General features: G+C 40.0%; 2 protein-coding genes across 3 annotated transcripts; both read right to left on the reverse strand.

Moving 5' to 3' along the window:
* Positions 1-1,838: 1,838 nt before the first annotated feature.
* On the reverse strand, positions 1,839-16,018 carry nim1ka (NIM1 serine/threonine protein kinase a). Of its 2 annotated transcripts, none has more exons than XM_084729541.1 (7): positions 15,878-16,018; positions 8,514-9,031; positions 6,943-7,311; positions 6,402-6,514; positions 3,859-3,980; positions 3,602-3,748; positions 1,839-2,772 (listed from the first exon to the last, which is right to left on the reverse strand). In XM_084729541.1, the coding sequence occupies exons 3-7, from the start codon at positions 7,251-7,253 to the stop codon at positions 2,017-2,019; spliced, it is 1,449 nt and encodes a 482-aa protein (XP_084585667.1). In that variant the 5' UTR covers positions 7,254-7,311; positions 8,514-9,031; positions 15,878-16,018; the 3' UTR covers positions 1,839-2,016. The 2 variants fall into 2 exon arrangements, with proteins under 2 accessions (XP_084585667.1, XP_084585666.1); XM_084729540.1 differs by lacking the exon at positions 15,878-16,018 and adding an exon at positions 12,625-12,912.
* A 1,578-nt stretch (positions 16,019-17,596) lies between these two features.
* Positions 17,597-24,520, reverse strand: zbtb35 (zinc finger and BTB domain containing 35). The gene is made up of 9 exons (XM_084728689.1): positions 24,376-24,520; positions 22,241-22,388; positions 22,050-22,151; positions 21,509-21,653; positions 21,318-21,426; positions 20,345-20,536; positions 19,848-20,223; positions 19,575-19,705; positions 17,597-18,692 (listed from the first exon to the last, which is right to left on the reverse strand). Exons 2-9 carry the CDS (start codon positions 22,368-22,370, stop codon positions 18,168-18,170), a joined length of 1,710 nt encoding a protein of 569 aa, XP_084584815.1. The 5' UTR covers positions 22,371-22,388; positions 24,376-24,520; the 3' UTR covers positions 17,597-18,167.
* Between the last annotated feature and the right edge of the window lie 267 nt (positions 24,521-24,787).

The following is a 24,787-nucleotide window of genomic DNA, read 5'->3' on the forward strand; positions in this document are numbered from 1 at the left end:
CTGCACACAGTGCTGGTACAGAAAAAGTCAGTGATCTCTGTCTGGTTTTGCTGACAAATTTCGGGTAGGACAATTAAGACTGAATTGAAATGAGGCGAGCACTTGGATTTTTTCCTTAATCATTTCGGTAGTTTTCCTTCTATGAAATGTATAATTAACAAAGATTGTATCATTTTAAACGTGTGGTATCGAAGTACTGGTATTTTGGACAACCTTAACACAAACACAAAAGCATAACAAGCTGCATTAAAAAAGACTGATGCATTTAAATTTCAAATTTATTTTAATCAACACGTGAGCATTAACATGGCATCAGATAATTAAAAAAACATAATTACTGAACCTCATACCGACATCGCCTGAGTCTACACTGAAAATTGATTTTGCCACGTGAACAGTTATAACTTTGGTGGTAAATTGGTGTTGGTATTTGTAGTGTAATTACATTTACTGGCTTTTTCAGGCCACGAGGGAAATAGAGTGAGGTCATTCAGGTCAATCCATCTAACATCTCATAGAGATACATCACATGAGAAGGTAAGGTGTGAAATCTCAACACATATCATCACAAACTTTAAGGTGAAGAATGAAACCAGTATGTCTGAATTGATAGAAAACTAAGGCATAGAAGAAAAGTGCAATTAAACATTAACAACAACATTTTTCATGGATTGACTGCATGTTTTACCATTTTATTGTCTCAGCATAATGTTGTCACTTTTCCTTAATTTACGCTACATTGATTTCTCACAGGGTTTATTGGTGTTCCAGCACAACTGAGTATAGGATGGGTGTGAGCTATAAATAATCTGGCCTGCACGACCCAAATAAAAAGTTACGTATGCCATCTAATCATCATTATATTTACTTAAATAAATTACATTCCATAACATTTCCCAAATCTGATGAGGATTACAGGTCCCTGTCCCTGTCCCTGTCAAAAAATGAGACAATGATTCACTGACAGCGACATTCTCACAGAGACTAATTTTACTTGCTAAGAAAGATACTAAAGTCAGAAATCTCAGATTTCAGGAGCTGAATGGGGTTATATACCATGATTTCAATTTACGCTTCTTAAGTCCCGTCCCTTTTAGAACCTTGGTCAGCTTTTCCTGTTTCCTGTAACCTACTTAAATATGCTGTGCTATCAAGTCTGTGTTGAAAAAAAAAGAGAATTTTGAAGATTGTTAAAAGATATTGCCAAGAGACCTGACATCTGAGGTTAGCTAATGTAAAATACTAAAATACTAACTAAGCTATGACTAAAAAGATTTTTCCCCCATATGCTTTCATTGTGACGGATGCAGCTGTTAAACAGTAGCTACATTTTTCTGAGCATCACAATCCCCGAGAAATTGCTTGTTTCAACCTCAGAATTTGATTAATTCAGTCCAATAACAATTGGAAAGTCTAGAAGAGCTGCATTAAATCATTTTATCCCATTCAAATTAGTGGATGCTAAACTGGAAGTTAGTTGCTCAGCTGAAGGAAGTCTCTACTGGGCGTGCTTTATGCAGTGCAGAAGCTCAAACATGGAAGATGGCTTCATGCGTCACAGAGCAGCTCTCATCGGAATGAACGGAGGCCCGCCTCCAACCCTGTATCCAGTTCTTCTTAGTACATTCATCCATCTGATAATTAATGCTAGCAAAATGCTGGCTACCTCATCTACATCAATTGTTAGGTAGTGTTTTGCTAACGCTAGCTAAGTGCTAACTAGTTGTCTCCCAATAACATCTTTTAACCATCTTCAAAATGTGTTTTTCTTTTCAATACAGACGAGCCTAGCACATAGTATATCTAAGTACAGAAACAAGAAAGGAGAAAGTGTGAGGTTCCACTGGGTACCACGCCTGCTCAACCGGACCACAGAGTGAAGAGGGGTGAGATTTAGGAAGGGTCCATTTAAACTGCTGGATTGAAAAGCACTTTTTTTTATTTCTAATGAAATCCATGCAATCTCATCCCAGACTATGATGTATATTAATTTCCAGAGCGAAGGAAAGCATTTTGTCACAGAATCACGCAGAGTTTAGATGTGTGCCTCAAACTACGGTACACTTTTAGTCGTTCCTTTTTATTTGTAGTTGGTCCAACTACCTTTGTGACCACTGGTACGCTGTCAACAGCCCGTCTCTTGTGAGCACGGTGGAGCAGGATCCTGTAGACCCCTGTGATGGAGCTCCTGCAGTCTTTCCCCTGGTTGTTGAGGATGTGTTCGGCGGTGATTCCTAGCGTTTCCAGTGCTGCCTTTACCTCCAACTCCTCCTCCCCGAGTTCAGGTAGTTCACTCTCCGCTAGGTAGGATGGGTCTAGTTTAAAGGGCTCCATGGCACGTGGGAAGTCCACAGGGAGCAGCCACTCACAGCCCATCATCTGCTCCACTGTGCAGCGGTCAGACGGTATGGGTTGGAGGATTCCCCTGATCAGCCTCTGGCATGCCTCTGGCACCCACGAGGGCAGGATGTAGGCCCCCTCCAGGATGCATCGCTTCAGTTTAGCCACAGTGTCCGCCCTGAAAGGCATGGTGCCTGTCACCATGAAGAACAGCATCACCCCCAGGGCCCAGATGTCTACAAAGACGCCGACATAATGCTCATCCCGAAAGAGCTCAGGCGCGGCGTAAGGCGGAGAGCCGCAGAATGTGTTGAGTGTCTCACTACGGCGGCTCAGCGTGCTGAAGCCAAAGTCCCCCACCTTGACACAAGAGCTGCTGGTGTAGAAGACATTTTCTGCCTTAAGGTCACGGTGGATGATGTTGTTTTCATGCTGTGGTAGAACGAGGAGAAACTGCATTATGGAAATGCCACCCACTAACATGTTAATTCACGGTTTAAAGATTATCCAAACTCTGCTTATATTAATAGGGGGGCATAACTTTGATTTCTGACACAAAAAAAAACAAATTGCAAACTAATTGACTTAAATGTGTGGCTGGATTAAAGATGCAACCACGTGACTGTAACAAACTGAATCCCCTCCAGACAGAAATGAATGAGATGTGCAGTTTCTTCAGTTGCTACTGAAAATTCTTCGATTATTTTCTTAATCAAACCAGCCCTTTTATAGTATCATCATACTGTCTATCATATGTAAATATTTCAGGTATTAAAAGAATATGTTGTTTAATCCATCATTACACTTTGATCAGGATCTCCCTATAGTTGCTTTGTTACAATGCTGGTAAGTTTGAAGTCTCAGTTTATTATTTTCTGTTGTACTTATTTGTGAGTTGGTCTTGATGAATAGTGAATGTGTAGAAAGTGAATGTTGTATAGAAGGTTTAGATGTCATGAGTGATGCCTTCTGTATGTGATACGTCAAAACCAGCAGTGTGCATACAGTCTGCCCTCACAGAAACTGTTATATCAGATTAATTAGATGAGAAGATTTGATGAAATTTTAATGACCTCCCTTAATTAAACCGGGTCATTGTAGGAGCAGAGAGCAGGTGAAAACACATCTCATTTAACATATAGCAGACAGTATAGGTTACCACCTTAATCATCAATACAGCAGTTATTTGAATACTAAGATTGGAGTTAATCTTTCTCTTATTTTACTTTAACCACTGTAAAATAAACTCATACGTACTGACCATGTGTTTAACAGCAGAGAGGATCTGAGCAAAGACGACCTTGCTTTCAGTGTCAGAGAGTTTCCCTTCTGTAGTAATCTTGGTGTAAAGCTCTCCTCCCCCAGCGTACTCCATCACCAGGTGTAACCGCGACAGCGTCTCCACCACCTACGGAAGAGAGTATACCAGATGTCAACCGGATGTAGTGGTCATTGAAAAAGCCCTTTGGGATCACATGATGATACATAAATCAATATGAGTGTGTATATGAGTCAGACCTCATAGAGCCGTATGATGTTGGGATGGTGCAGTTTCTCCATGCTGGAGATCTCTCTGGACAGCAGCCTCTGGGTCTTCTGATCCAACTTGGTTTTATCAAGGATCTTTATGGCCACTTTGTCTGGTGATGCCAAGGATTAAAAGATCAAAATCAATGTTCTTACAGATTTTTGCACTGCTGCCATCTTCATGCCATGTGTCCAGATCTCCTGCAGCTCTCTCTTTGCACTCTTGTCATATTTAGGTGCCACTTGCAGCTCCATACAGCTCACTTTCTTCCACTGTTATATTTATATTGCCCTTTGCACAACCCTATTACACAGCCCAGACACATTAAACTATGTTCAGTACAACTTTGTACATATAATGCTTTTTGCACATACAATATGTTGCTCCTTTGTACTAGAATCAAACCCATATATCTAATGTCAATGGTCTGATATTGGCCTATCACAGCTATACTTGTCAATATCAGTATTGGCATATGTTGACCACTATGCACCTATATGATTTTCTTTGTTTTAACAGAACATAATGCAAATTCTATTTTGTTAAAAAAAAAGACCCAATTTTACTGAAAACAGAAGTATTAGATGCATTACATAAATCTTATGTAGATAAAGGACAGAAAATGTCAGCTTGATTCCCTCTTGCAAATGCAGAATTGCCCCTACAGTGACCTAGCCTGATGATCTGCTCTAGATAATTTGATGGAGGATTAGCTGCCCACAGAAACCAATTTTCTTGATTATGTTCTCCCAGAGGGTCAATTCTCACTTTTAGCCCTATCGTAGAAGGGAATTTGCTCTTGAACATGAAAGAAAATTGTTCTTTTTCTGTCATACTGCAGTGTCTTCCAGTCTGAACAGAGATAAAGGGTCAAATGAGGGTGGAGATTAAATATGACATGACACAGGGTGCTCCTGGAATCAAATTTAACATTCAACCTTTAAAAATTTGTTGAGAGGAAAATATAGTGCACATTTCAAAACGTAAACTATTTTACAGCCAGCAACGATCAAATACTTCACATATATCAAATTCAAACGACTGGCATCTTTACTGTATTCTGTTAAATGATTCATAAAGTGAAGTAAAATAGAGCTCAGGTAACTGAATACAGAAAAGTTCTTAAGTGGCAAAATGGTGTTGAGATATCTAATTGTGCGTCAGTATGCATTATTCAGGCTGGTATTAGGCTCCCTTTCAGCTGTGACATAGCTTTCAATAGGAGCATTCAAAATGCATTGCTGCACATATTGTTCTGGGAGGACTAAATGATACCACTTACATGTACATGCACGCACGCACATAGCATGGCATAGACAGTAAAGTACATAAAACCCTAAAAACACAGAGCGTGCACACTCGTTCTCCTCCCTCTCTTTAGCCTTTGATGAGGCATGCAGCAATTTTAGCCGTCGCTAAGGAAACTGGAGATCTCTGATCAATCCATCTGTTCAAGGGCAGCAGACAGTCTGTCTCTTTGTGGCTGAATCAGCCCCCTGGCCAGGCACACATCGCCTTCTTAGTGAATTGCTACATGAGGACACACTTGTTAGTGTTGTGGCCCATTGATGGAAACAGCTCATCAGCCAAATTATCACTTAAATCTAATAAAAGGCCAGAGCAGAGAGCAAGTGGGCGCTTAGCTATGATTTTTATCTTTAAAGATGGTGTTTAGACTTTTAGATGGGTTGCACCAATAAAGAACAATTTAATCTAAGATGAGTTCTAATCAGAGTTTAGCAAAACTATGTTTAAAATGAGTAAATCTAGATTTAAAATTAAGCAGGCTGTGTTGCGCAATTGAAAACTAATCTCTGTTTAGTAAATCTAAGTTTATTGAAGTGAACTGAGATCAAATAGCGTTGCTTGCTTACTCAAATTTAAATAAATAAAACAAAAAGAATTTGAGTGCTGTCAGAACCTGAAATGTATAAAAGAGGGAGGGGAACCATTAAGTTTTGGCTGTTCCGTATTATTTCACAGTTAAAAAAGTAAACAAAATGTTACATTGTTTGTCATTTAGCTGAAAAGTTAGTTAACGCTAGCTTAGTTAGCCAACACATGATGGCAGCATGACAATACAAAATTAAAACAAGAAAAAGAGACTGTGTGGCAGTAACTGTTTTAATGGCTTAACTATTGAAAGAGAGAGCCGGATCATAACACTCCAATAGGTTGAATCTGTCTCTTTAATTTCTTTGAAGAACTTGATTATTTTGCTCAGAAAGGCACCCATTTTAAAAGTTAAACCTCCTCAAGTGTAAGTTAAAAGTAAATACTAGATCAAATTTCAAATTATTTTTAAATCTGAATTTAATCTAGATTTAGACTAAAAACTAAACTGAGGTTCAAAGAGAGATTTATTAATTTTAAGCTAGTTTAAAATTTTGGTGCAACATAATTTAAAGTTGTATCATAATTTTAGGGTTAAAAAATGTAGATAATGTGATATCACAATCAGTGTGATGTTTTCCCTTACTTGAATGCAGGTGTTTTAAAAGTTGCATTTTACTGATGTTTTGTAGTTTCTTACCTTTAGTGAGGGCATGAATTCCTAGCTTGACATGGGAGAAATTCCCACAGCCTATCTCCCCTCGAATTTTGTAGAAGCCGATTCTTCTGCCCACTGTTAGCTCACGGACCACCCTGTGACCAAATTACATAATAGAGATGTAACACATAATATTCTCTGTGATTTTGGGATCCCCTCGAAAACGAGATGATACATCTCAAGGGGTTTACCCAAATAAATACGTTTTGATCATACTACAGCAGAGTAAGGTTGTCAAAAGGATCGATACTTCAATACATTTTCAATATCACGTTTAAAACTATACAATATCCATTAAATATTCTAGTTAATTATAGTACTGAAAGTATTGAACATATTTTAAAAAAATATATTTATTGTGCTTATTCGAGACTCCAGTTCAGTCTTTATTGTCCTGCCTGAAATTTGGCTTGCAGCAAAACCAGATAGTGTTCTTTTTTTTTTTATGTACCAGAACTGTGTACAGGATGTTAATTTAAAAAAAAATCCTATTTTGGATTACTGTTTCTTTTTGTCATGGTACCTTTCATCCTGGCACATGTCCAGGTTCAGCTTCTCCAGCGGGGTGAGACGGCGGATGATGGCTCCCTCATCGTCTGTGTTGATGTCCGAGCTGTCCTGGCGGCTCCAGCGGGTGTACCTTTGGCCTCCGGCGACCACAGCTGTGCCTCCCATTGAACTTCCGACAGAGTCTCCATTAGACTCCACGGTCTCGGTCCCAGAAACTGAGATGCTCCCAGTGGTGCCTGCTGCCCCCGACCCCTTGGAGCCTGCTGTCCCAGCCCCAGCTTCAGCCCCTTCTGGGCTGCTGTCGGAGGGGCAGACAGCAGTCATCCTGCAAGGGACGCCCAGGCTGCCGTGGGCTTAGCTCATGGCTGGGAGTGATGAAAGGCTGGGTGCACAATTGGAAAAAAATATTATTTTTGTGGTTCATTTTTTGCTACATTTCTGAGACAGATTGTTTCTGACAGGATCCTATAAAAAAGTAAAAAATTACTGGTGCTCCAACATCATGGTGTGCCTCAAAACCAGTAGGTGATTTGTTTGTTTTTAAAAAGGGTCCAGTGGGAGCACCCCAGTGATGTGAAAACCTTTCAACATGCTACAAAAATTATACATAGAAAGTTATAGATCTGAGACGAAACTGTGAGAGAGGTGAGTTTGAGCTTGTCCTTCCAGGATTTTATTGGCAATTTTCCCACTGAATTGGAGGGATTATTAATAATAAATAAAAATGTAATGCACTGGCATTTTCTGGATGAGATGTTGCAGCCCTAGATTCAAAATGGCAATTAACTTTAGTCTTTGTTGTTATTTGATTCTGTCAAAATTTAAAGGAGCAATATGTAGTGATTGTGCATCCAAAATGACGCACAATATAGTCCAAACAACAAGTTGGAGCATTAGACTGCTTATTAGACAGGTTGAATCCATATCTAATATACAGTCTATATTTGAAGCATGTTGTTTCCCCCCATCCTCTCTTCTCCAGACTTGAGAAAGCTTAGGCAGGCTGCAGGAACACTGCAGGAGCGCAACACGACCGCAAAACTATAATTTGACGATAACAAGCGAGGGGGAGACCCAACTTGTAAGTAGATCAGCTTTTTATGAATGTCAGTTGTCAAAGTAAAGCTAAGTCTGATATCCTGACAACAAAAGCCCACTGATCCAAAAATACACACGCCAGAGTCTGACTTCAGTAGCTGCCTGCCAAACTCCATTAACACATATACTCCTTTTCATAGATTATTAATATTCCTTACCATTCATAAACACTTACTCATTCAGCAAACATTAGGCATTAATTTGAACTTTAATTAATGTGAATCAGACAAGATATCATTTCTTTAGTAATATATTTTGTGCTGCGTCTATTTAACTGCATGATAAGGTATCAAACATTTACTTTTCTTGTCTGATCCTATCAGATTAACTATTATTATTATCTCCACTGTGAGACTGTTAGCTTAACAATTAGCCCCTATTTTTACATTGTGAACACAGTAGCGACAGTATTAGATTCACAAATATACAAAGCAATACATAGCAGCAACACATTTATTACATGCTATCATAGATCCAATGACTTACTTTGAGACATGTGAGCCATTGAAAGGGTAACTTCGTTCAGTGTCCTTGCTCTAATCTCATATCTATTTACTGAGGCAACAAACAAATGTTATGAATGTTTTTCCGTGTTTCAACAAAACAGGACAGAACCTCCAGTCCACAGATCCAGGCACACGATGCATCCAGAATTTCCCAAACTGTCCTCACCGCAGCGGAGTTTCAGGGACAATTTGTCACCTGAAGCTTGACACACTTGTAGAATTTCCAGGCGGCTGAAGCTTTAGTTTTCTTTAGCTGTCGAAGAAGAGGTGAGGAGGCTGGAGATCAGGTCGACCATGTGTTATCGGATTCATGCTCCCTGTTGTCTCCTGCTGAAGAGGTCTGCGGAGCTTTAATGGGCTGTTTTGAATCTTCAGGGTATAAATAGGCCACAGGTTGAGGAGGAGGAGGGGAAGTGGAGCCGGACAGGGGGGATGGAGGAAAGAGCTTGAACAGATGATAGTGTCAGGGTACAGCCATGGGGTATATGGTGAAACAACCTGGAATGAAGTACAGGGGAGACACAAAAAATAAATGTTATTTACGTTTTGGTGGCCATGGTAGTCCTCACTTTCCTTTTTTTACAAGTGAAACATCAGTGCAGAACCATGGTATACATGTTTTTCCACCTTCCGTGAGAAAGAGTTTGTGTGCACATGTCAACACAAGGGCGCCTGGGCAGTATCTGCTTGAGTGTCCGTTAATGCGTATTGTAATCCGTACTTAATTTAGTGCTTCAGCTCTGCTTCAAGGGCGATGCAGGCTGAGGTTGCCATGACAACCAAAACAAACAAATCAGAGGTTCTCCTCACTTTCTAAAACCAAGAAGATACTGACCTGACTAACCTATGTCTTATCTAATGGAGAGTATGAGGGGTGTGTGTGTGTGTGTGTGTGTGTGTGTGTGTGTGTGTGTGTGTGTGTGTGTGTGTGTGTGTGTGTGTGTGTGGTACAGTGCGTGTGGGTAGATTTAAGTTTGTAATTAGGTGATAACTGCATGATGTTCAGATAACAAAGCTCTAACAACGTCCCATGAGCGGAAACAGAAAGGTGACTCTAAGGATAAGGTGAACCCTGATTTTGCAGACAATTATGACATTTCAAATCAGATAAATGCAACAAATGAAGTACTTTTTATTGCCACAATACTCGGCAAAAGAATTGTCACTTTTTTGCTGTAGATTTTAAGTTTCAAAAGTAAATTGTAAATTTTAAAGGGACAGTTCACCCAAAAATGAAAATTCAGTCATTATCCACTCATCCTTGTGCTGGTTGGGTTTAATTTTTTAGTGCACAAAACCATGCTGGAGTTTCACAGCATTGCAAGCTTACTTAAATTTAGTGAACAGTGACCAGTTTTAAAACATTAAAAAAAAGAAGTAAAAGAAATATAAAAAATGCCTCCGTACAGCCTTGTGTAATCCAAGTCTCCTGAAGTCCTGACATGCTAAGTTGACTTGAAAGACATAATTTACTCCACATTTTCAGCCTAAATCTCCACTGTAGAGCCTTAGCCTGGAGCCGTTGTCTGAACTGAGTGTGTGTGATGTGATAAAGTCAAAATAATAATATTGGTTGTTTCAGTTTGTCAAGCCCAGAGGCCAAATCCTAAACATTGCTTAAAAATTAAATGACAGCATTTTGCAAGCTACAACCACTTGACTTGAGTGCCTCTGCTGGAAACAGCTATATGATAGCAGCTAACACCTTTAGTATGTGGATAACAAAACTGTGATGCATTCTGGAACATGTAGTTTATGGACACTGTACTTCAGTTGCATTGCACAGAATTGTATTGTGCAAATAACATTCTTTGCAAGCTCTCGCTTGACGTGCTGGACAAGATTTGAGTTGAAGGCCTTGAGTTTAAGTTTGACACAAGGCCATAGTCTGATGAAGGTTTTTTCCTGTATTGGAGGGTGGATAGTTAAGGTGCAATGTACAAACAGTGGCCTATGTCACCCATAGGTGGCCCTGCATAGGAATGGGAAGGTATGTGTCCTCCATGATGTTGCATGATTTGCACATGCTTCATAATACAAATATTTGAAATAAGGTTTTTCTTTCACTGTTGTCCAAAACCTATTGAAAACACAAATATGAGTCACATCACTGACATGTTTATGTGCCTCCATTATGATGAACATGTTCCCTGCACAGTAATTAATTTTGGTTCAATCCCACATTTTTATGTCACAGACGAGTAAAGAAACAAACAAAAAAAACATCACATTTAGGAAGCTGGAATCAGAGAATCTTTACTTTTTGTCTGAAAAAAACAGTCGGATGTATAACACTTAATTAGAAAAGACAACAGTATAGATTTCTGTTAAAGTAGCCTTATAATTAAACAGTCTACTCTAACAGGGTGTCCAGTGGAGTATAGATAGTTTCAGTTTTACAGCTTTTATCCAGGTGCTTCAGAAGAAGATGTTGTCATGACAAAGCAAGGAACAGAAATGGTTAACTTAGTGTAACATTGTGCTTTGGAAGGTGTTCTCTGATCCGTCCCTGTATTAAGATGAATGAATCTATATTAAAGCCTCGCTGGCGAATCAAAGCTCTTTTGTGAGGCCTACAGTCTCCAAACCTTCAAAAACCTTCCTGCCATTGCGGCATGAATATCTAAGCATTGATCTCAGGCGGCCTAAAAGGACTTGCTAAGAGAGGAGAGGCCTCCACTTCACCACACAAAGCAACAAGCGCTGAATACCAGCCTTTTATGTGTGTAAATAAAAAGGCTAGAGGACAACCGTGCATGAGATAAACACATCAACAGTGTGAGAAAAGCAAAAGTTTGGCAACAAAATTGCCATCAGTAAACTGTATTATATCAATTGTAGATGATGATGAATTGTTGTTGCTAAAGCGCATCCTGATAGTTTTACTAAATATAGTAAGAGGAGAGACAGAGAGAAGGAGACATTACGGTGGTGTTAAAATATCATAAATATCATACTTTTACTTTTCATAAATGTATTCCCTTTAACAGAGAGTGAGACACCTGCCATGTTGAGTATAGCAAGTTTAAATAACCAACTGGATCGGCTGGTAATTACTTCAAGTCCACACAGAGGGTCTGCAGCTGAGCAATAGTTAGGCAGATTGCTTTGTGCTCTGCTTCCACTGGAAAACAGATCTACCTGGTTGCTTGGTGATGGACACCGGCCGAGCATATTTGTTTGTCTTTTTTTCATGCTGAGGATTATGCATTAACTGGGCTGGCACTGAGTGACAAGAAAGGGAGCACACAGTGCCATGTTTACAGTGATAGAGCACTGTATTGGGCCTCAGAGTACCCATGTTAATTATGTGCCTGAGCAAACTGATGGATTTATACACAAACACAAAGACAGAGCACAACATAGCTCAAGTGGAAGAATTAGAAACCTTAGAAATACACAGTATCTTGCTCATACCGGTCTGACTGTGAATTAAAGCTGAACTCAACTGTTAAAGCACTTAAAGGCAGCACAGATTAACTGACTACAGCCTCATAAAATTGCTTAATTTGTTTTCGTCTGTGTTTTAAAATCATCTTTAATATATTTCTGGCTCCTGGTTAGACCAAGTAAGCAATCATCAAAAGTTTTAGAAACAAAGAAGAAGAGAAAGAAGAATAAGCTAAGCTCAACCACAGAAATATGGTGAGAAACTCAAACATCCAGAAAGTAATGTAAAGGAACCAGTTAAGGTGGTTCAGACATCAGATCAGAATACTGCCAGGGTACCTTCCTGTGAAGGTCTTCCAGGCATGTACGACTGCTAGGAGACCTTGAGGTAGTCCCAATCCACACTGTAGAGATTATCTGGCTTGGGAACACCTCGAGATCCCCGAGGAGGAGCTAGAAAACTTTGCTGGGGGACATCCAGACTACCTAGCTTAGCCTACAGCCACTGTAACCTTGCCGTGTGGCAGAAAATGGATGGAAGGACTATCCAGTACACCCAAATTTGCTGTTTCACGTTTGAATCACAGACAGATGTACCATTCAAAAACTCACTCAATTAATACAGTACACTGCATACCACAAACAGCCAGCCCTTCATCAGCAAACACTGTCAGCTTTGCCAAGTACGAGCCCTTACTCACCAGACAGTCAATCGTTTGTCTGAGGATCCCCAAAGAGAAGGAGGAGGAGCAGGGTTTGCCTGGTGCTGCTGCTGATCACACTGCTAGCATCAGCAGCCTCTTCACACACTCCAACAACAGAAAACAGGAGAGCCTATCCACAGCAGCCGTGGATCAAGAATTAGACACTCTGTCCCAGACGCACGTCTGTGCCTGTAGTGAGAACAGAGGAGCTATGAAACATCTATCTGTAAAGAGTTCCTTCTCTGTTTTGTCCCCACTTTACCTCTCATTCACTTCACGTCCAGTCCCTCACTCCGCCTGGGCTTGTGTCCCATTCTCTCTTTTTTACTGTCGTAATGCATTCAGGCACAAAGACAATGCACACACAAATTCACACACCCTTTTCCTCAAGCACAGTTGTCGTGTACATACAAACACACAAGAGCGCGCACACACACACACACACACACACAGACAGACACTGAGCTCTCCTCTCTGCACAAAGCTCCCCAGTGTGTTAATTGAGACGCACGGCTGACAAGAATAAAGAGCTCAACAGTGAAAGAGCTGCGACAAAGAAGACTCTGGGCCCTAGGAACAGAGAGGCAGGCCTCTCTGGAATCTATGGGGCAAATATTTCACATTTCCAAAGCAGTCCAAAGCAAAGCAGACACAATACCTAGCTGTGCACAGGGTCATTAAATACACGAGTAGGACACTATACTACCCTTCTCACCACTGATTTTATCTGTATTTTGTCTTACTATTATCTTAACTTAGATGTAGCATGACTTATTACTACTCATTCTGTAATTTAAAAAAAAAGTTGCACCAACTCAAAATTTAAGAGTGAGTTTAAATCAAAACTCAAAAACTTAGTGAAGGCAGTTTCCTTGTCGTTATGAGCTTTCTCAGCTTTTTTTTTTTTTTTTTACAGTTTACACAATCTTATTCCCTAAGCTTGATGATGTACAACATGTACAACTCTATAGTTCCCAGTACATCTTGAAAGGAGAGCGAGAGTCTCAAAGGCCTTAACAAAGTTACCATGACACAACTGTGTGCAGGGAGCACAGTAACACAATGCAATAGACACTGCTAATCCGGCATCTGGTGGTTCAAATCAGATTCTATTTGGTCAATTATTTCTTCCTGCTTTAAAGAGCTATCTGAGTTTGCATGTTGTACCCTGTCAGCACTTCAAAGAGGCGTGCATCAAAGAAAGAACACACGAAGCAAATGTTTCATGCGCTCTGTCTGATTGACCATCAAAAGAATAAAAACCAAGAACAAATTTCATTCAGGCAGATGTAACAGGCCACAGAAAGGGCTATTTTTCCTTCAAAAATATGGAAATATATTCAGCTTCTAATCCAGGTCAACACTGAGAAGAAGAGTTAAAGGGACAGTTCACCCTAAAATCAGAAATACATATTTTTCCTCTCACCTGTAGTGTTGTTTATCCATCTAGATTGTTTTGGTGTGGAGATATCAGCCATAGCGATACCTGTTTTCTTGTAGAAAACAGTAGTTTCAGGAAGAAAGTAGTTCTGGTATATTTTATTGTAAGTAAGTAATTCATATATGAAACTATTACTTATTACTTTAGATTACTTTAAAGATTACCTGCTTAATTCTGCAATAGACTTTTTTTCACAGCAGCCATTTTGGCATGAAATAATAGTAAGCATAGGTGTTACCAATGAGACTAATTTCCTTTCAGGTCAAACAGAGTCACGGTGCTGCAGTTGTGCATGTTGGCATTAATCTGCTACACTAAACTGAACAGGACTTTAGTTGGTATGATTAGTATCACCTGTGTTTACCCTATGGCTGTCATTAAAAAGGTCTTTTAGGAACTATATAACATCATTGTTTGTTTGTTTGTTTGTTTTTTAACAAAAATAGGCCGAAAGACACCATGATCATGTAATTAAAGACACAATATGGGGAACTCTGATGGTTCAGTTTGATAAGACTACATGTAAAGTATTCAAATCTGTGTGCTGAGTCATTCAAATCTCTCTTCTTTCTTTGCGATCAGCAAACAAAGAAAGCACACTATGCAAATACAGTCAGTGTGTATAACCACAATAAACAATTCTATTTTCAGGTCATTTCCTTTACCTTCCTCATAGCCAGGAGCATGTTTTTTAATAATCTGCCAAAGGTGTGCTTTATTTCCATGCTATTTTGATTATCGTTTGACCTTTTTTTTTTCTTGTTTCATTTTGCATTTTATGCACTAAACACCTAATGAATTGAATCCAATGTTGATATTCTTATTCTATTTTGTTACTTTAATGTCATTTATTGTGTTTTCTATTTTCATAAACACATATTACCCAACAATCATCATTACATAACTTTCTGTATATGACAAAAAAATAGCCTGTTGAAGAAAATAAGAAACAATTAATTTAACAATTTAATAATTTACCTGTCTTTATAGTTTATGTAGAATATGAAGCTAATTTTGCTATTTTACGGAAAACAAAAATCTAACATTAGTTCTAGTTTGAACACAGGCATATGAATACCTGCACTGTCTATATGTACACTGATACAGAACCATTATATCTGTCTGGCTCTAATAGTGATCCAATCAGCCAAACTATCCTTAACGGGACAAAAACAGAGTGATGATGGATGTATAAAGTCAGATTTATCCCCATCAGAGTGCAACAGGTGCCACAGCTAAACTCTGCCTGATTCCGTGTACACCGTGAGCTTTAACAGTAAAGGAGGTTAATCAGCGAGTCACATCCTCAAAGTTGATCTTAAATCGCGCGTGTGCGTGCGTAACCTCACGTGCGTGCGTAACCACCAAGTGATGCATTGTATGATCCTTATCAGAAGTGATGCGTTGAATTTATCGACTACAATAATCATAAAATAGGACAAAAATAGTTTGTTTGTTTTTTAAAAAAGACCACCAATTATGGACGATAAATAGTCGGTCCATTAAGATGCAAGGTCTACCATCTCCAGAGATTATCAAGGTGCTGCTGAGTCGACAACCAGGATAGACTATGTTTTGTGACTGAATTAATATACATTTTTTTTGCAAGCTTTCAAAGCACTAACCTGCTCTGGAGAGAATAAATCTCGCAGTGTGTCAATTAAGTGACTTGTTGTCTGTCGGTGTTCAATGACAGTCAACAGTTACATCCTCGCAGCAGCAGGCCGTTTCCTATGTGCCAGCAGCGCATTTCTCTTAATAATCCCATCAGCAGTGAAACAGCAGGTATGTTGCATTAGTAAATCTTACCGTGCTCAGTGTCCTCGTTGGTCCCGTGGCGTCCAGCCTCACCGACCTCTCTGCAAAATCATCTCCTCCGGTGCCCGGTGGTGACATTGAGCGCGCTGGTTTTGCTGCAGCTGCTCCCCGGTTCAGTTCAGTCTGTTGAGAAAGGAAATCCGCCTGACTGGCAGGTGACTCGGCCAATCAGCGCCGGGCTGAGGAGCCCACCGTGCAGCTTTCATCCAATGAGAAGCGGGAATTTACAGCTTTGCTTTGGTTCAGTACCACAGGAGCTGTCCAGAGTGTGAGTGAGTGCGGCGGGACTCACCAGGTAACCTGACCTGTGTGTGTCATGCACTGTGGTCACCTGCCATGCTGTTAGCACAGCAGACGTTCAAGGCGGGGTCAGAGGACCAGTAGGAGGCCTCAACAGGGTTCCAAGAAGGGTCTCAAGTTCACTTCACTATTCTCATGCGTGTGTGAGACCGTTTATTTTAATGTGCTGATAACTCATTTTGCACCTTTTTGTTGTGCCATTTTTTATTTTTTATTTTTTTGTTGTTGTTGTTTAATATACTGAACCTTAATTAGTATTATTTTAACACTTGTGTTTACCCCATTTCAAACCAAAATGGCTGCTGTGAAGAAGGTATATTACCTGCCAGGTAAAACATCATTCATTCGGTTATAAGCTGTCAGTGTTGATCTGGACCAGCCTGCGCCTGCCACAAAGCTGCTCTGCTCCTGAAATTTAGCTAGATAACTGCAAGCTAACTCCCAAAAACTGACAGTTTTTAAAAGACAGAGGAGCAGACAAACAGCCCAGCTGCAAAAAACTCCTGGCCGAATCAAACACTCATGTATGATGCAGTATACAGAAAGTATGGATTACCTGCCTGTTGCCTTTGCCATGGGCAGTGGAATATTTTAGATCAGTGTTCCAATTCAAATGATCAGCTCGTCATCAAGCCTCTGCAGAAGCCTGACAACAACCTGATCATTTGAATCAGGTGTGTTGGAGCAGGGAAACATCTAAAACATGCAGGGCAGTGGGCCCTGAGGACCAGGTTTGGGGAACACTGTTTTAGATGTTGTGATAAGTTTAGGATGATTTAATATTCTATTAATGCAATTACATTTAAAATGTAACTATGGTTCAGGAGCATTGGTCTGTATGATACAAATTTCTTCACACCTACACTGATCTTTTTAGCCACTTGAGGGCAGTGGAAATGCAACACTGACATAATCAGTCACTTTATAAAGTAAAAAGGGCTTGTTAGGGAACAGCTATCTATTTATACATCCAGCAGATACAAAGCAACTTAAGCATTTATTCTGATTAGTGTTTCTGGCCACCTGATAAATGTCTCTTCAGCTCTGGTCTGGTTTCCACCAACTCCTGTGGGAAAATTCTCTTTTGTTATGAAATGCTCCTTTGAATGTGTCATGCTTGTCAATGCTCATCACAGCTTTTTTTTTTGCAGTGTCTGTGAAGACATTGATGACAGCAGTGACTAAATCAAAACAATGAAGTTGGGACTATAAAACCAACACAATTAACAGAAAGACAAAACATAAAAAAAAAACTAGAGGGAACTGCAGAGTTGGGTCAGGTCATCAGTATTAGAGACTTCTTTCACAATATAGTCATTTAATTTGTTACAAATATCAAAAACCTAGACCTGACTGCCCTGATTTTAAATCATTAAGACCTCAGTAAATGTATGCATGACTTGAAGCCAATTCTGGAAACCAATTTTATTCCATGAGTTTTTCCTACAAAAACACCAAGAGTCAATATGAAAATCAGCTTGAACAAAACCATAGCATCAGCACTGATGGACATCAGCACCATACTGTACATCAGCGGTTTAACGTGCTGCAAGAAGAACATTTCATTCATTGTCAAATTGTCTTGGCAAGTGACCCAAACTAAAAGAACATATAAATTTGAGGTAAAATAAGGACACACAGAAAAAAAAACATGAACGTTGATTGATAAAGCACTGAAGAGTCACCTAGAGTATGTGATATGATGGCAAACAGCTTTAAAATAAATACAGGATCATTTGCAGGAATTGACACATCCCATAACTCTGTCCATATCTCAGAGTTCAAAGAGTGAGGGTGGTGGGAACCGAGTCATTCAATGTGATGGCACACAGCAGGACGTACAGAAGTGACATGCTTTATCCCACATGCAGGGTTCTTTATGGAAAGTAAGTCGTCAGCTACAGCATAACGCAGCTGTTCAGAACAGTGCAGGACAGACAGTGTCCAGCACGTCATTTAAGATGCAGTCCTTTTCACATTCTCATACAACCACTGCTTGTTCTGCCTCCTCAGCGTTCACCATTTCACCCTCCATCTCCACCTCCACCTGAGAGTTCACCACCTGCTGCCCATCCACTTCAGTCGTGGTGACGTGCACCACTTGGATCTGCACCCCGGCCTGCTTTAGTCTCTCAACGTCCTCCTCGCACATCTCTGCCACCCCTCCATCCTCCACCACGACTGTCGCAGTCTCCTCCATCTCCATCACGTCCACAGGCTCCACTGTGACGTGTTCCACCTGGATTCCATCATCCAGCAGGACCGTTTCAGCCCCCTCTATGCTCTGTGTGGCAATAGCAAGGGCGGCGGCGGCAGAGTCAGTGATGACCACTTCCTCAGTTGACTTGTCGTCATCAGTGGAATGGACGTTTTTGAGGTGGGCCTTTAGGTCTTTTGCGTGGGTGAACCACATATCACACATGGTGCAGTGGTTGGGCTTGTCTCCTGTGTGGCTTACAAGATGGTCCTTGAACTGGTCCCAGCTGTTGAAGACACTGCTGCACACCTGAGGGAATGAGGAAATTTTCCCATTGGTTAATAAACTTCTGTTATAGATTACACCAGACATTTCTCCAGACGCTCTCATTAATTCTTAAGATCTACTCCTTACTTTGGACAGAAATAGTTGGAAGGTTGTTTCATTATTATGTTTCAAGTTGCCATGTCCATCAAACATCCCTTACACTGACCCCAACAACTGTAGCTGAAATTCACAGACAAATTGTAAAGTAATGCTAATGTTAAGTACATGCCGATTGTAATTTTAGCCCCTTGTCAAGACTAGCTGGGTTTATCCAGGTTAGTCTTAGTTTTGACAAATCAGCACCAGCTAACGCTTTCATAATAACGTATTGAACAACTGAAAATTCACTTTTATGTCTGTGTAGACCCTATGACTGTTTGACAATGCTCTGATTATGTATAATGACCCTTCCAGTGGATTTCTGTCCATACAACCATATTCAGTTATCAAAGCAACCTCATGACTGACTCCTGCTGCTGCCATATGAAAAAGAGGTGGTGAGCAAATAATGTTACCCATTACCACAGCAAGCCTAGTTGCCGATTATTTTTCCATTATCAAATCCATACTGCAGAGGAGTGAGCAACACATGCTTTCAGACAATCAGAAATATTCTAAACAAAACATTTTCATCCAAATTTCTTAAACCATTTATCTAGAAGTAAAACCTACAACAAAGGACATAATCAGTCTGCAGACTAAAGGAGCCATATATCAGAATGTCTGTATTATGTCTTTCTGCATTAAGTGAAAAAAATGTATTTACATAATGTGAAATAAAATAATTGGAACCTCTTTTTTTCTACTATAAACACTACACGAGTAGTGGAACACTTTACAGCCTTGATTCTGGACAAACTGTACCTGGCATTCATAGAGTTTCTTGCGTCCTTTCTTGGCTCCGGCCCCGTTCTGACAGGCTGCCATATGGCACTTCAGTGTGCTGTTCCTTGCAAACCGCTCATGGCAATCTGGACATTCATACGGTTTTTCACCTGCAGAGAGACATAAAAAAGCCAAGTGAGTATTTCAATGCAAGATGTGTAACAACAAGTCAATAATAAATAACTATGAATATAATATGTTGATTTACACATTAAGAAACTGAACACAGTCAGCTTTATTGTTCATTCTCACCAGTGTGCTTCCGCAAGTGCTCTTTAAAATGGCCAAAGTGGTCAAAGTGCTTTTTACAGTATTCACAAATGTGCACTTTCTTCTGGGGTTTCTGGTTTCGAGTCAGCTCTTCTGCATCGAAATGAAACGTGCTGATGTGCTGCTTTAGTGCCCCTTCCCGTGTGTAGGCTTTGCCACAGTGACTGCACACATGCGGTTTTTCCAGCAAACCCAGGTGTGTTTTCAAGTGCTGCTTGAGGTGGTAGTACAACTTGAAGCTACGGTCACACTTGTTGCAGCGGAACATGTTGTCCACTTGGGAAATCTGGACCTCCACAACCTCAACGTTCTCCAGCACCTTGGAGGCAGTCACCGTTTCCTCCTGGTAAACCACCTCCTGCCAAGTACAAACACAGACAAGGCAGGGTTAAACTCTATATTCATAGCTCATACTTAACCAATAAATAAACCAAAATATCAGTTTAAATTAAGGTTTGTAGAAATGCAATTCAATATACCTCTTCAATTCCTCCCTTCTTAATGACCTGTAGTGTTGACTCCCCTTGCTGATACTTGCTGGTTATGTCAGCAAGAAGAGCCAAAGCAGAGTCATCTGACTCCGCCTGAGCATTCTTTGCTGCATCGACCACCTCCTCCAGTCCAGACTCCTCCACCTCAATGGCCCCATCCCCTATCACCTCAATCTCCACCTGGAGAACATTGAAAACAGTCAGTCTTGATAATTAAATGTTTGAACCATAGTCAGCAGAATGAGGATGGAAAAAAATTGATCTGAGTTTTGGGAGGCAATCTTGGTCACAACTTTCTCACTTACAACTAAACAATACACTAAAACATGTTTCTAAAACATTTTAAGCAAGAAATGGGTGATGCAGTAACAGAATCTTTATCCATATTTGATCAACACTACCTAATTTGACAGTTTGATCCGAGTTCCATGAGTCTTAATGCTTAATTGTCTATTGCAGAGACGTTGAAACTAACAACTGAGACCATATACTCATTAGAAGACATTTTACTGAGGTAATAAATCAAGTGAGAAGCTCCAAAAACTGGAGATGGCTGGAAGTGAAAGCTCCAGAGTGCACTTCCAAGTAACAGCTGCAGCAACACACCATGATTAAATTACTATGCACCAGAGCAATTCTTTTTAATTTGAGGCCCAGTATTTTTCTTATCTGGCATCTGACAAATAGGGTTAAATAGATTTGAATTTTTTATTAATTTTAATGTCATTTTAAAATAGAACACTATCATCTAATGTGATTTTTGTGTTTATTACTCAGGATTATGATTGACTAAAATATTGAAAACAGTAATAAGACAAGTTTATGATATTTACATTGGGTATTCATTGTTATATTAATTTATTAACAAAAAACTAGTCATTAGATTATATGACCAATCGAAAAAATAACTGTTCTCTGCTCTGCACACACTGATAACACTGAGTGTGACCACTATTCGTACCTGTTCCCCTTCCACCGAAGGTAGCGTTTCTGTAATCACATTCGATGTCTCAGCAATTTTCCTCTTTTTACCTTTCCTCTTTGCTGTCAGCGAGGGATTCTCATGTATCCTACAAAAGAAGATGAGCTCATAAAACTCTGATAGTGACACAAGCAGAGATAGATGACAGGTCAATTGTATGCAAGTCTCACTTATTGTTGAGTGCTTTGATGGCTTCCTGCATCTGGAGGTACTCAGCAGCCTTCCAGACATCATAGGCCTCCTCTTCTCCATCTACAGCTAGTGTTGCTGTGTAAGTGAAGTCCATCAGCTGGCGAAAGGCTGTGTTACTCACTCCTTTCAAGAGTACAACAGAGTAGCAGTGGTGAGTAAAAGCTGTTCTTCATAACATAGTTACAAACACGGGGAAATATATTTGTAGGGGCAAAAGGACATGTTTGACATGTTTGTTCCTATCAGTGAGGATAACATTTTTATTCTGTTTCATTGTTAGGAGCTGGAGAATATGATTATTAGAGAAGTAACAAAAGTAGAGCAAGCAAGTAGCCTCCAGAGAAGCAAACATTACATGATTGCAAACAGTTAAGATATGCTCTAATCAAAATATTGACAATAGACAGTTTGAGTAATAACCCTATAATCTACATTTCCCCTTGTATAAATATGAATGGTTGTATTTCCTCTGAGTGGGAAGCTGTCTGATTTAATTTGATAGTATGAAACACAGAATACCTTCTATCTCCACCAGTGGCTCCTGGGTAAAATCCTGGAAGAATTTATGGAAAAATTGACTGCATGCTGCCAAAACTGCTTTATGGGCTCTGAACTGGTGTCCTTGAGACAGGAGACATGGAAAAAAGAAGCACCGCTTAGAATTTTCAATAAGACATCATAAAGATGACCTATAATGTATGTCTACTTACCATCCACTATCAAGGTAATGTCTGTGAACTGGTCCAGCTGTCGCTGTTCATTAAGTTTGTCCATCATGACTTTGTAATGTGCTGGGTATTCATTGCTTGCTTCCAACTCAACCTCCACCTCAGCCGCCATTATTGACCTTATCCCTCTCTGCATGGAAAAGAAGAAGACAGACACACAGTTCTTAAAGGACAAGTGTTTAGGCTTTTGTGGCATCTAGTGGTGACTGTGAACATGTTGGCTCCGCTTGGGTGATAAAACACAAGTTATATGTATCTGCAATACACACATCATTAATAGCAATAGGAAAATAGTTTGACAGTTTTGATAGTTTGCTAGTTTTGCTTGAATGCATTAAATCCAAACCAACATGAAAACACAAAACAGGTATACCCTGGTTCATAAACAGCCTATCATATCCCTAGGTGTTATGCAAACAGCCAATCATTTAACAGGTGTGTTTGGTTGCACAATTGACATACTGACTTACAACAGAATCAAGGTAGGATGAGCAAATGAGTGCAGGCTGAGAGGAAATTGTGAATAAGTAGGGGCAGGTTTTTTTTTTTCAGTCAGACAACTATTAGAAGGTGAGGAACTCGGTCATGCGTGGGGAGTTCGGAGTAGAACCACAGCTGGGAACTCTGTGGGATCCCCTAGAAGGAGCTGGAAAGCTTTGCTGGGAAGAGGGACGTCTGCTTAGCCTGCTGCCACAGCTACCTAACTTTGGATAAGCAGGAAAAACGGATGGATGAAAGTCAACACCGTTGTAAACTGCAGGAATACCATGCCAACCAAGACTGTTAATATAACAAATTCATTTTATCATCTTGGCAGCTTCATCTTTCGGAGTACATAACATGTTGTCAGTCACAACCTACATGACCCATAATTATCAATATCAATCAATATGAAACTTCACTGTCATTATAGACTTTTCACCTTGTGTGTAGAAGAAACTATGGTGTCCACAAAACTCGTGTAAAACGTGAAAAGATGTATCTAGAGCCAGGGTTTGGTTTGTCTGTTCTGTGCTACTGTAGAAACAAAGCAGAGCAACATGGCACCTTCTATGGAAGAGGATCCGCTCCCTCTATAGATATAAACATATCATCCCAAGTTAATGAAAACACGACAATTCTTATTTTCAGGTGATTAAAAACTGCAAACATACCTGACCCAGACACAGGGTTTCTATCATTTATATAAGGTTAGATATTTTCCATCTACATCACACCTATAGTGATATTCTTTTTGATCAGATACATGCCTGAATCATTGAGACAAATGCTGCCCCTCCATACGTATTCCCACGTTGCATTTGCACAATCCTATATCGCATGTCTTACTTTCTCTGGTTCCACTTTTGGCAAACACAAGTAACTAGCCTGACATTTCCATGTTACAGGTGATATCTGCTTAATAACTTTATAATTAATAGTTGTTTGTTTGTTATCTGGTCCGTCACTTCAGGGGTCCAGGAAACCAGTTGAGTATCGTTGTAATATACTGTTATGTTTTTATAAAAAACTTCCTTTCGTTGTCTTGCACACAACCGAGAAAACTAAAAAGAAGAACGAGGAAGTCAAGATGAGGGCCCTAACGTGGATAAACTGGGATAAACACTGTAGTTAGCATAAACTTCACATTAAAGCGTACAAACAATAAACACAACACACCCTGATGAACATTTCCTGACGCACCACACGACGTGACGGGCGGACAGTTCAATCAGTGATCCAACGCATGGTTGTTCATTTGGCTAATATCTACAGCTTTGCTAACATTAGTCCAGCTAACTAGATGTTAGCTGAACTAGCAAACATACGATTCTGCCCCTCAAGAGGATATGAAAGAGACACTTAACACACCCGAAAAACACACGTAACTAAAGCCCAACTTACCAGGTCTAGAAACACCTGTGTAATCGTCTCGATACGTGAACATGAAGGAGATAAACATAGTACAACCCAAGAGTGCCGCAGGTAACGGGCCTCTTAGCACACTCGCCATTTCGCGTTTGACAATCAACATTACGTCATCAAACCGCGCATTAAAATACACTTTTCCCGGACATATTTCCCGATTATAACCACCGCGTCTCAAAATACACGTTTCAAACCATCAGTACACATACCTCAAGTTAGGTTATGCTGCTTCAGAAAGTTGTTTTGCGATAATATTTCCCTCGACGCATGTACCGCTGTTCTACACTCGTAGCTCCAAAAAGGGCGGTCGTTCAAGCGTCGGGCCTCGGATTCCCAGAAACCCTTGCGAAGTCAAGGACGCCGAGGAGCGTTGCTTAGTGACAGCGGTGAGTGACAAGAGTTTCTGGGACCTATCTAATTTTATTTTATTTATGCTGATCTAGGCGCTAGTTTAATTTTAATTAATGTCTGTAAAAAGGAATACAATAAAAGAACCGTAAAAGCCATGCAAATATAACTGGTTCTGTTTTACACCTTGAAATTCTGTTGTGTTTTATAATTCATTATCATCATCATCATTATTAGTGGATGATTGTGCCAAGTTTGAAGAAATTCCCTCCA

The sequence above is a fragment of the Lutjanus erythropterus genome, chromosome 10 (genome assembly GCF_056507025.1).
Source record: "Lutjanus erythropterus isolate fLutEry1 chromosome 10, fLutEry1.hap2, whole genome shotgun sequence".
In the NCBI taxonomy this organism is placed as follows: domain Eukaryota; kingdom Metazoa; phylum Chordata; class Actinopteri; order Lutjaniformes; family Lutjanidae; genus Lutjanus; species Lutjanus erythropterus.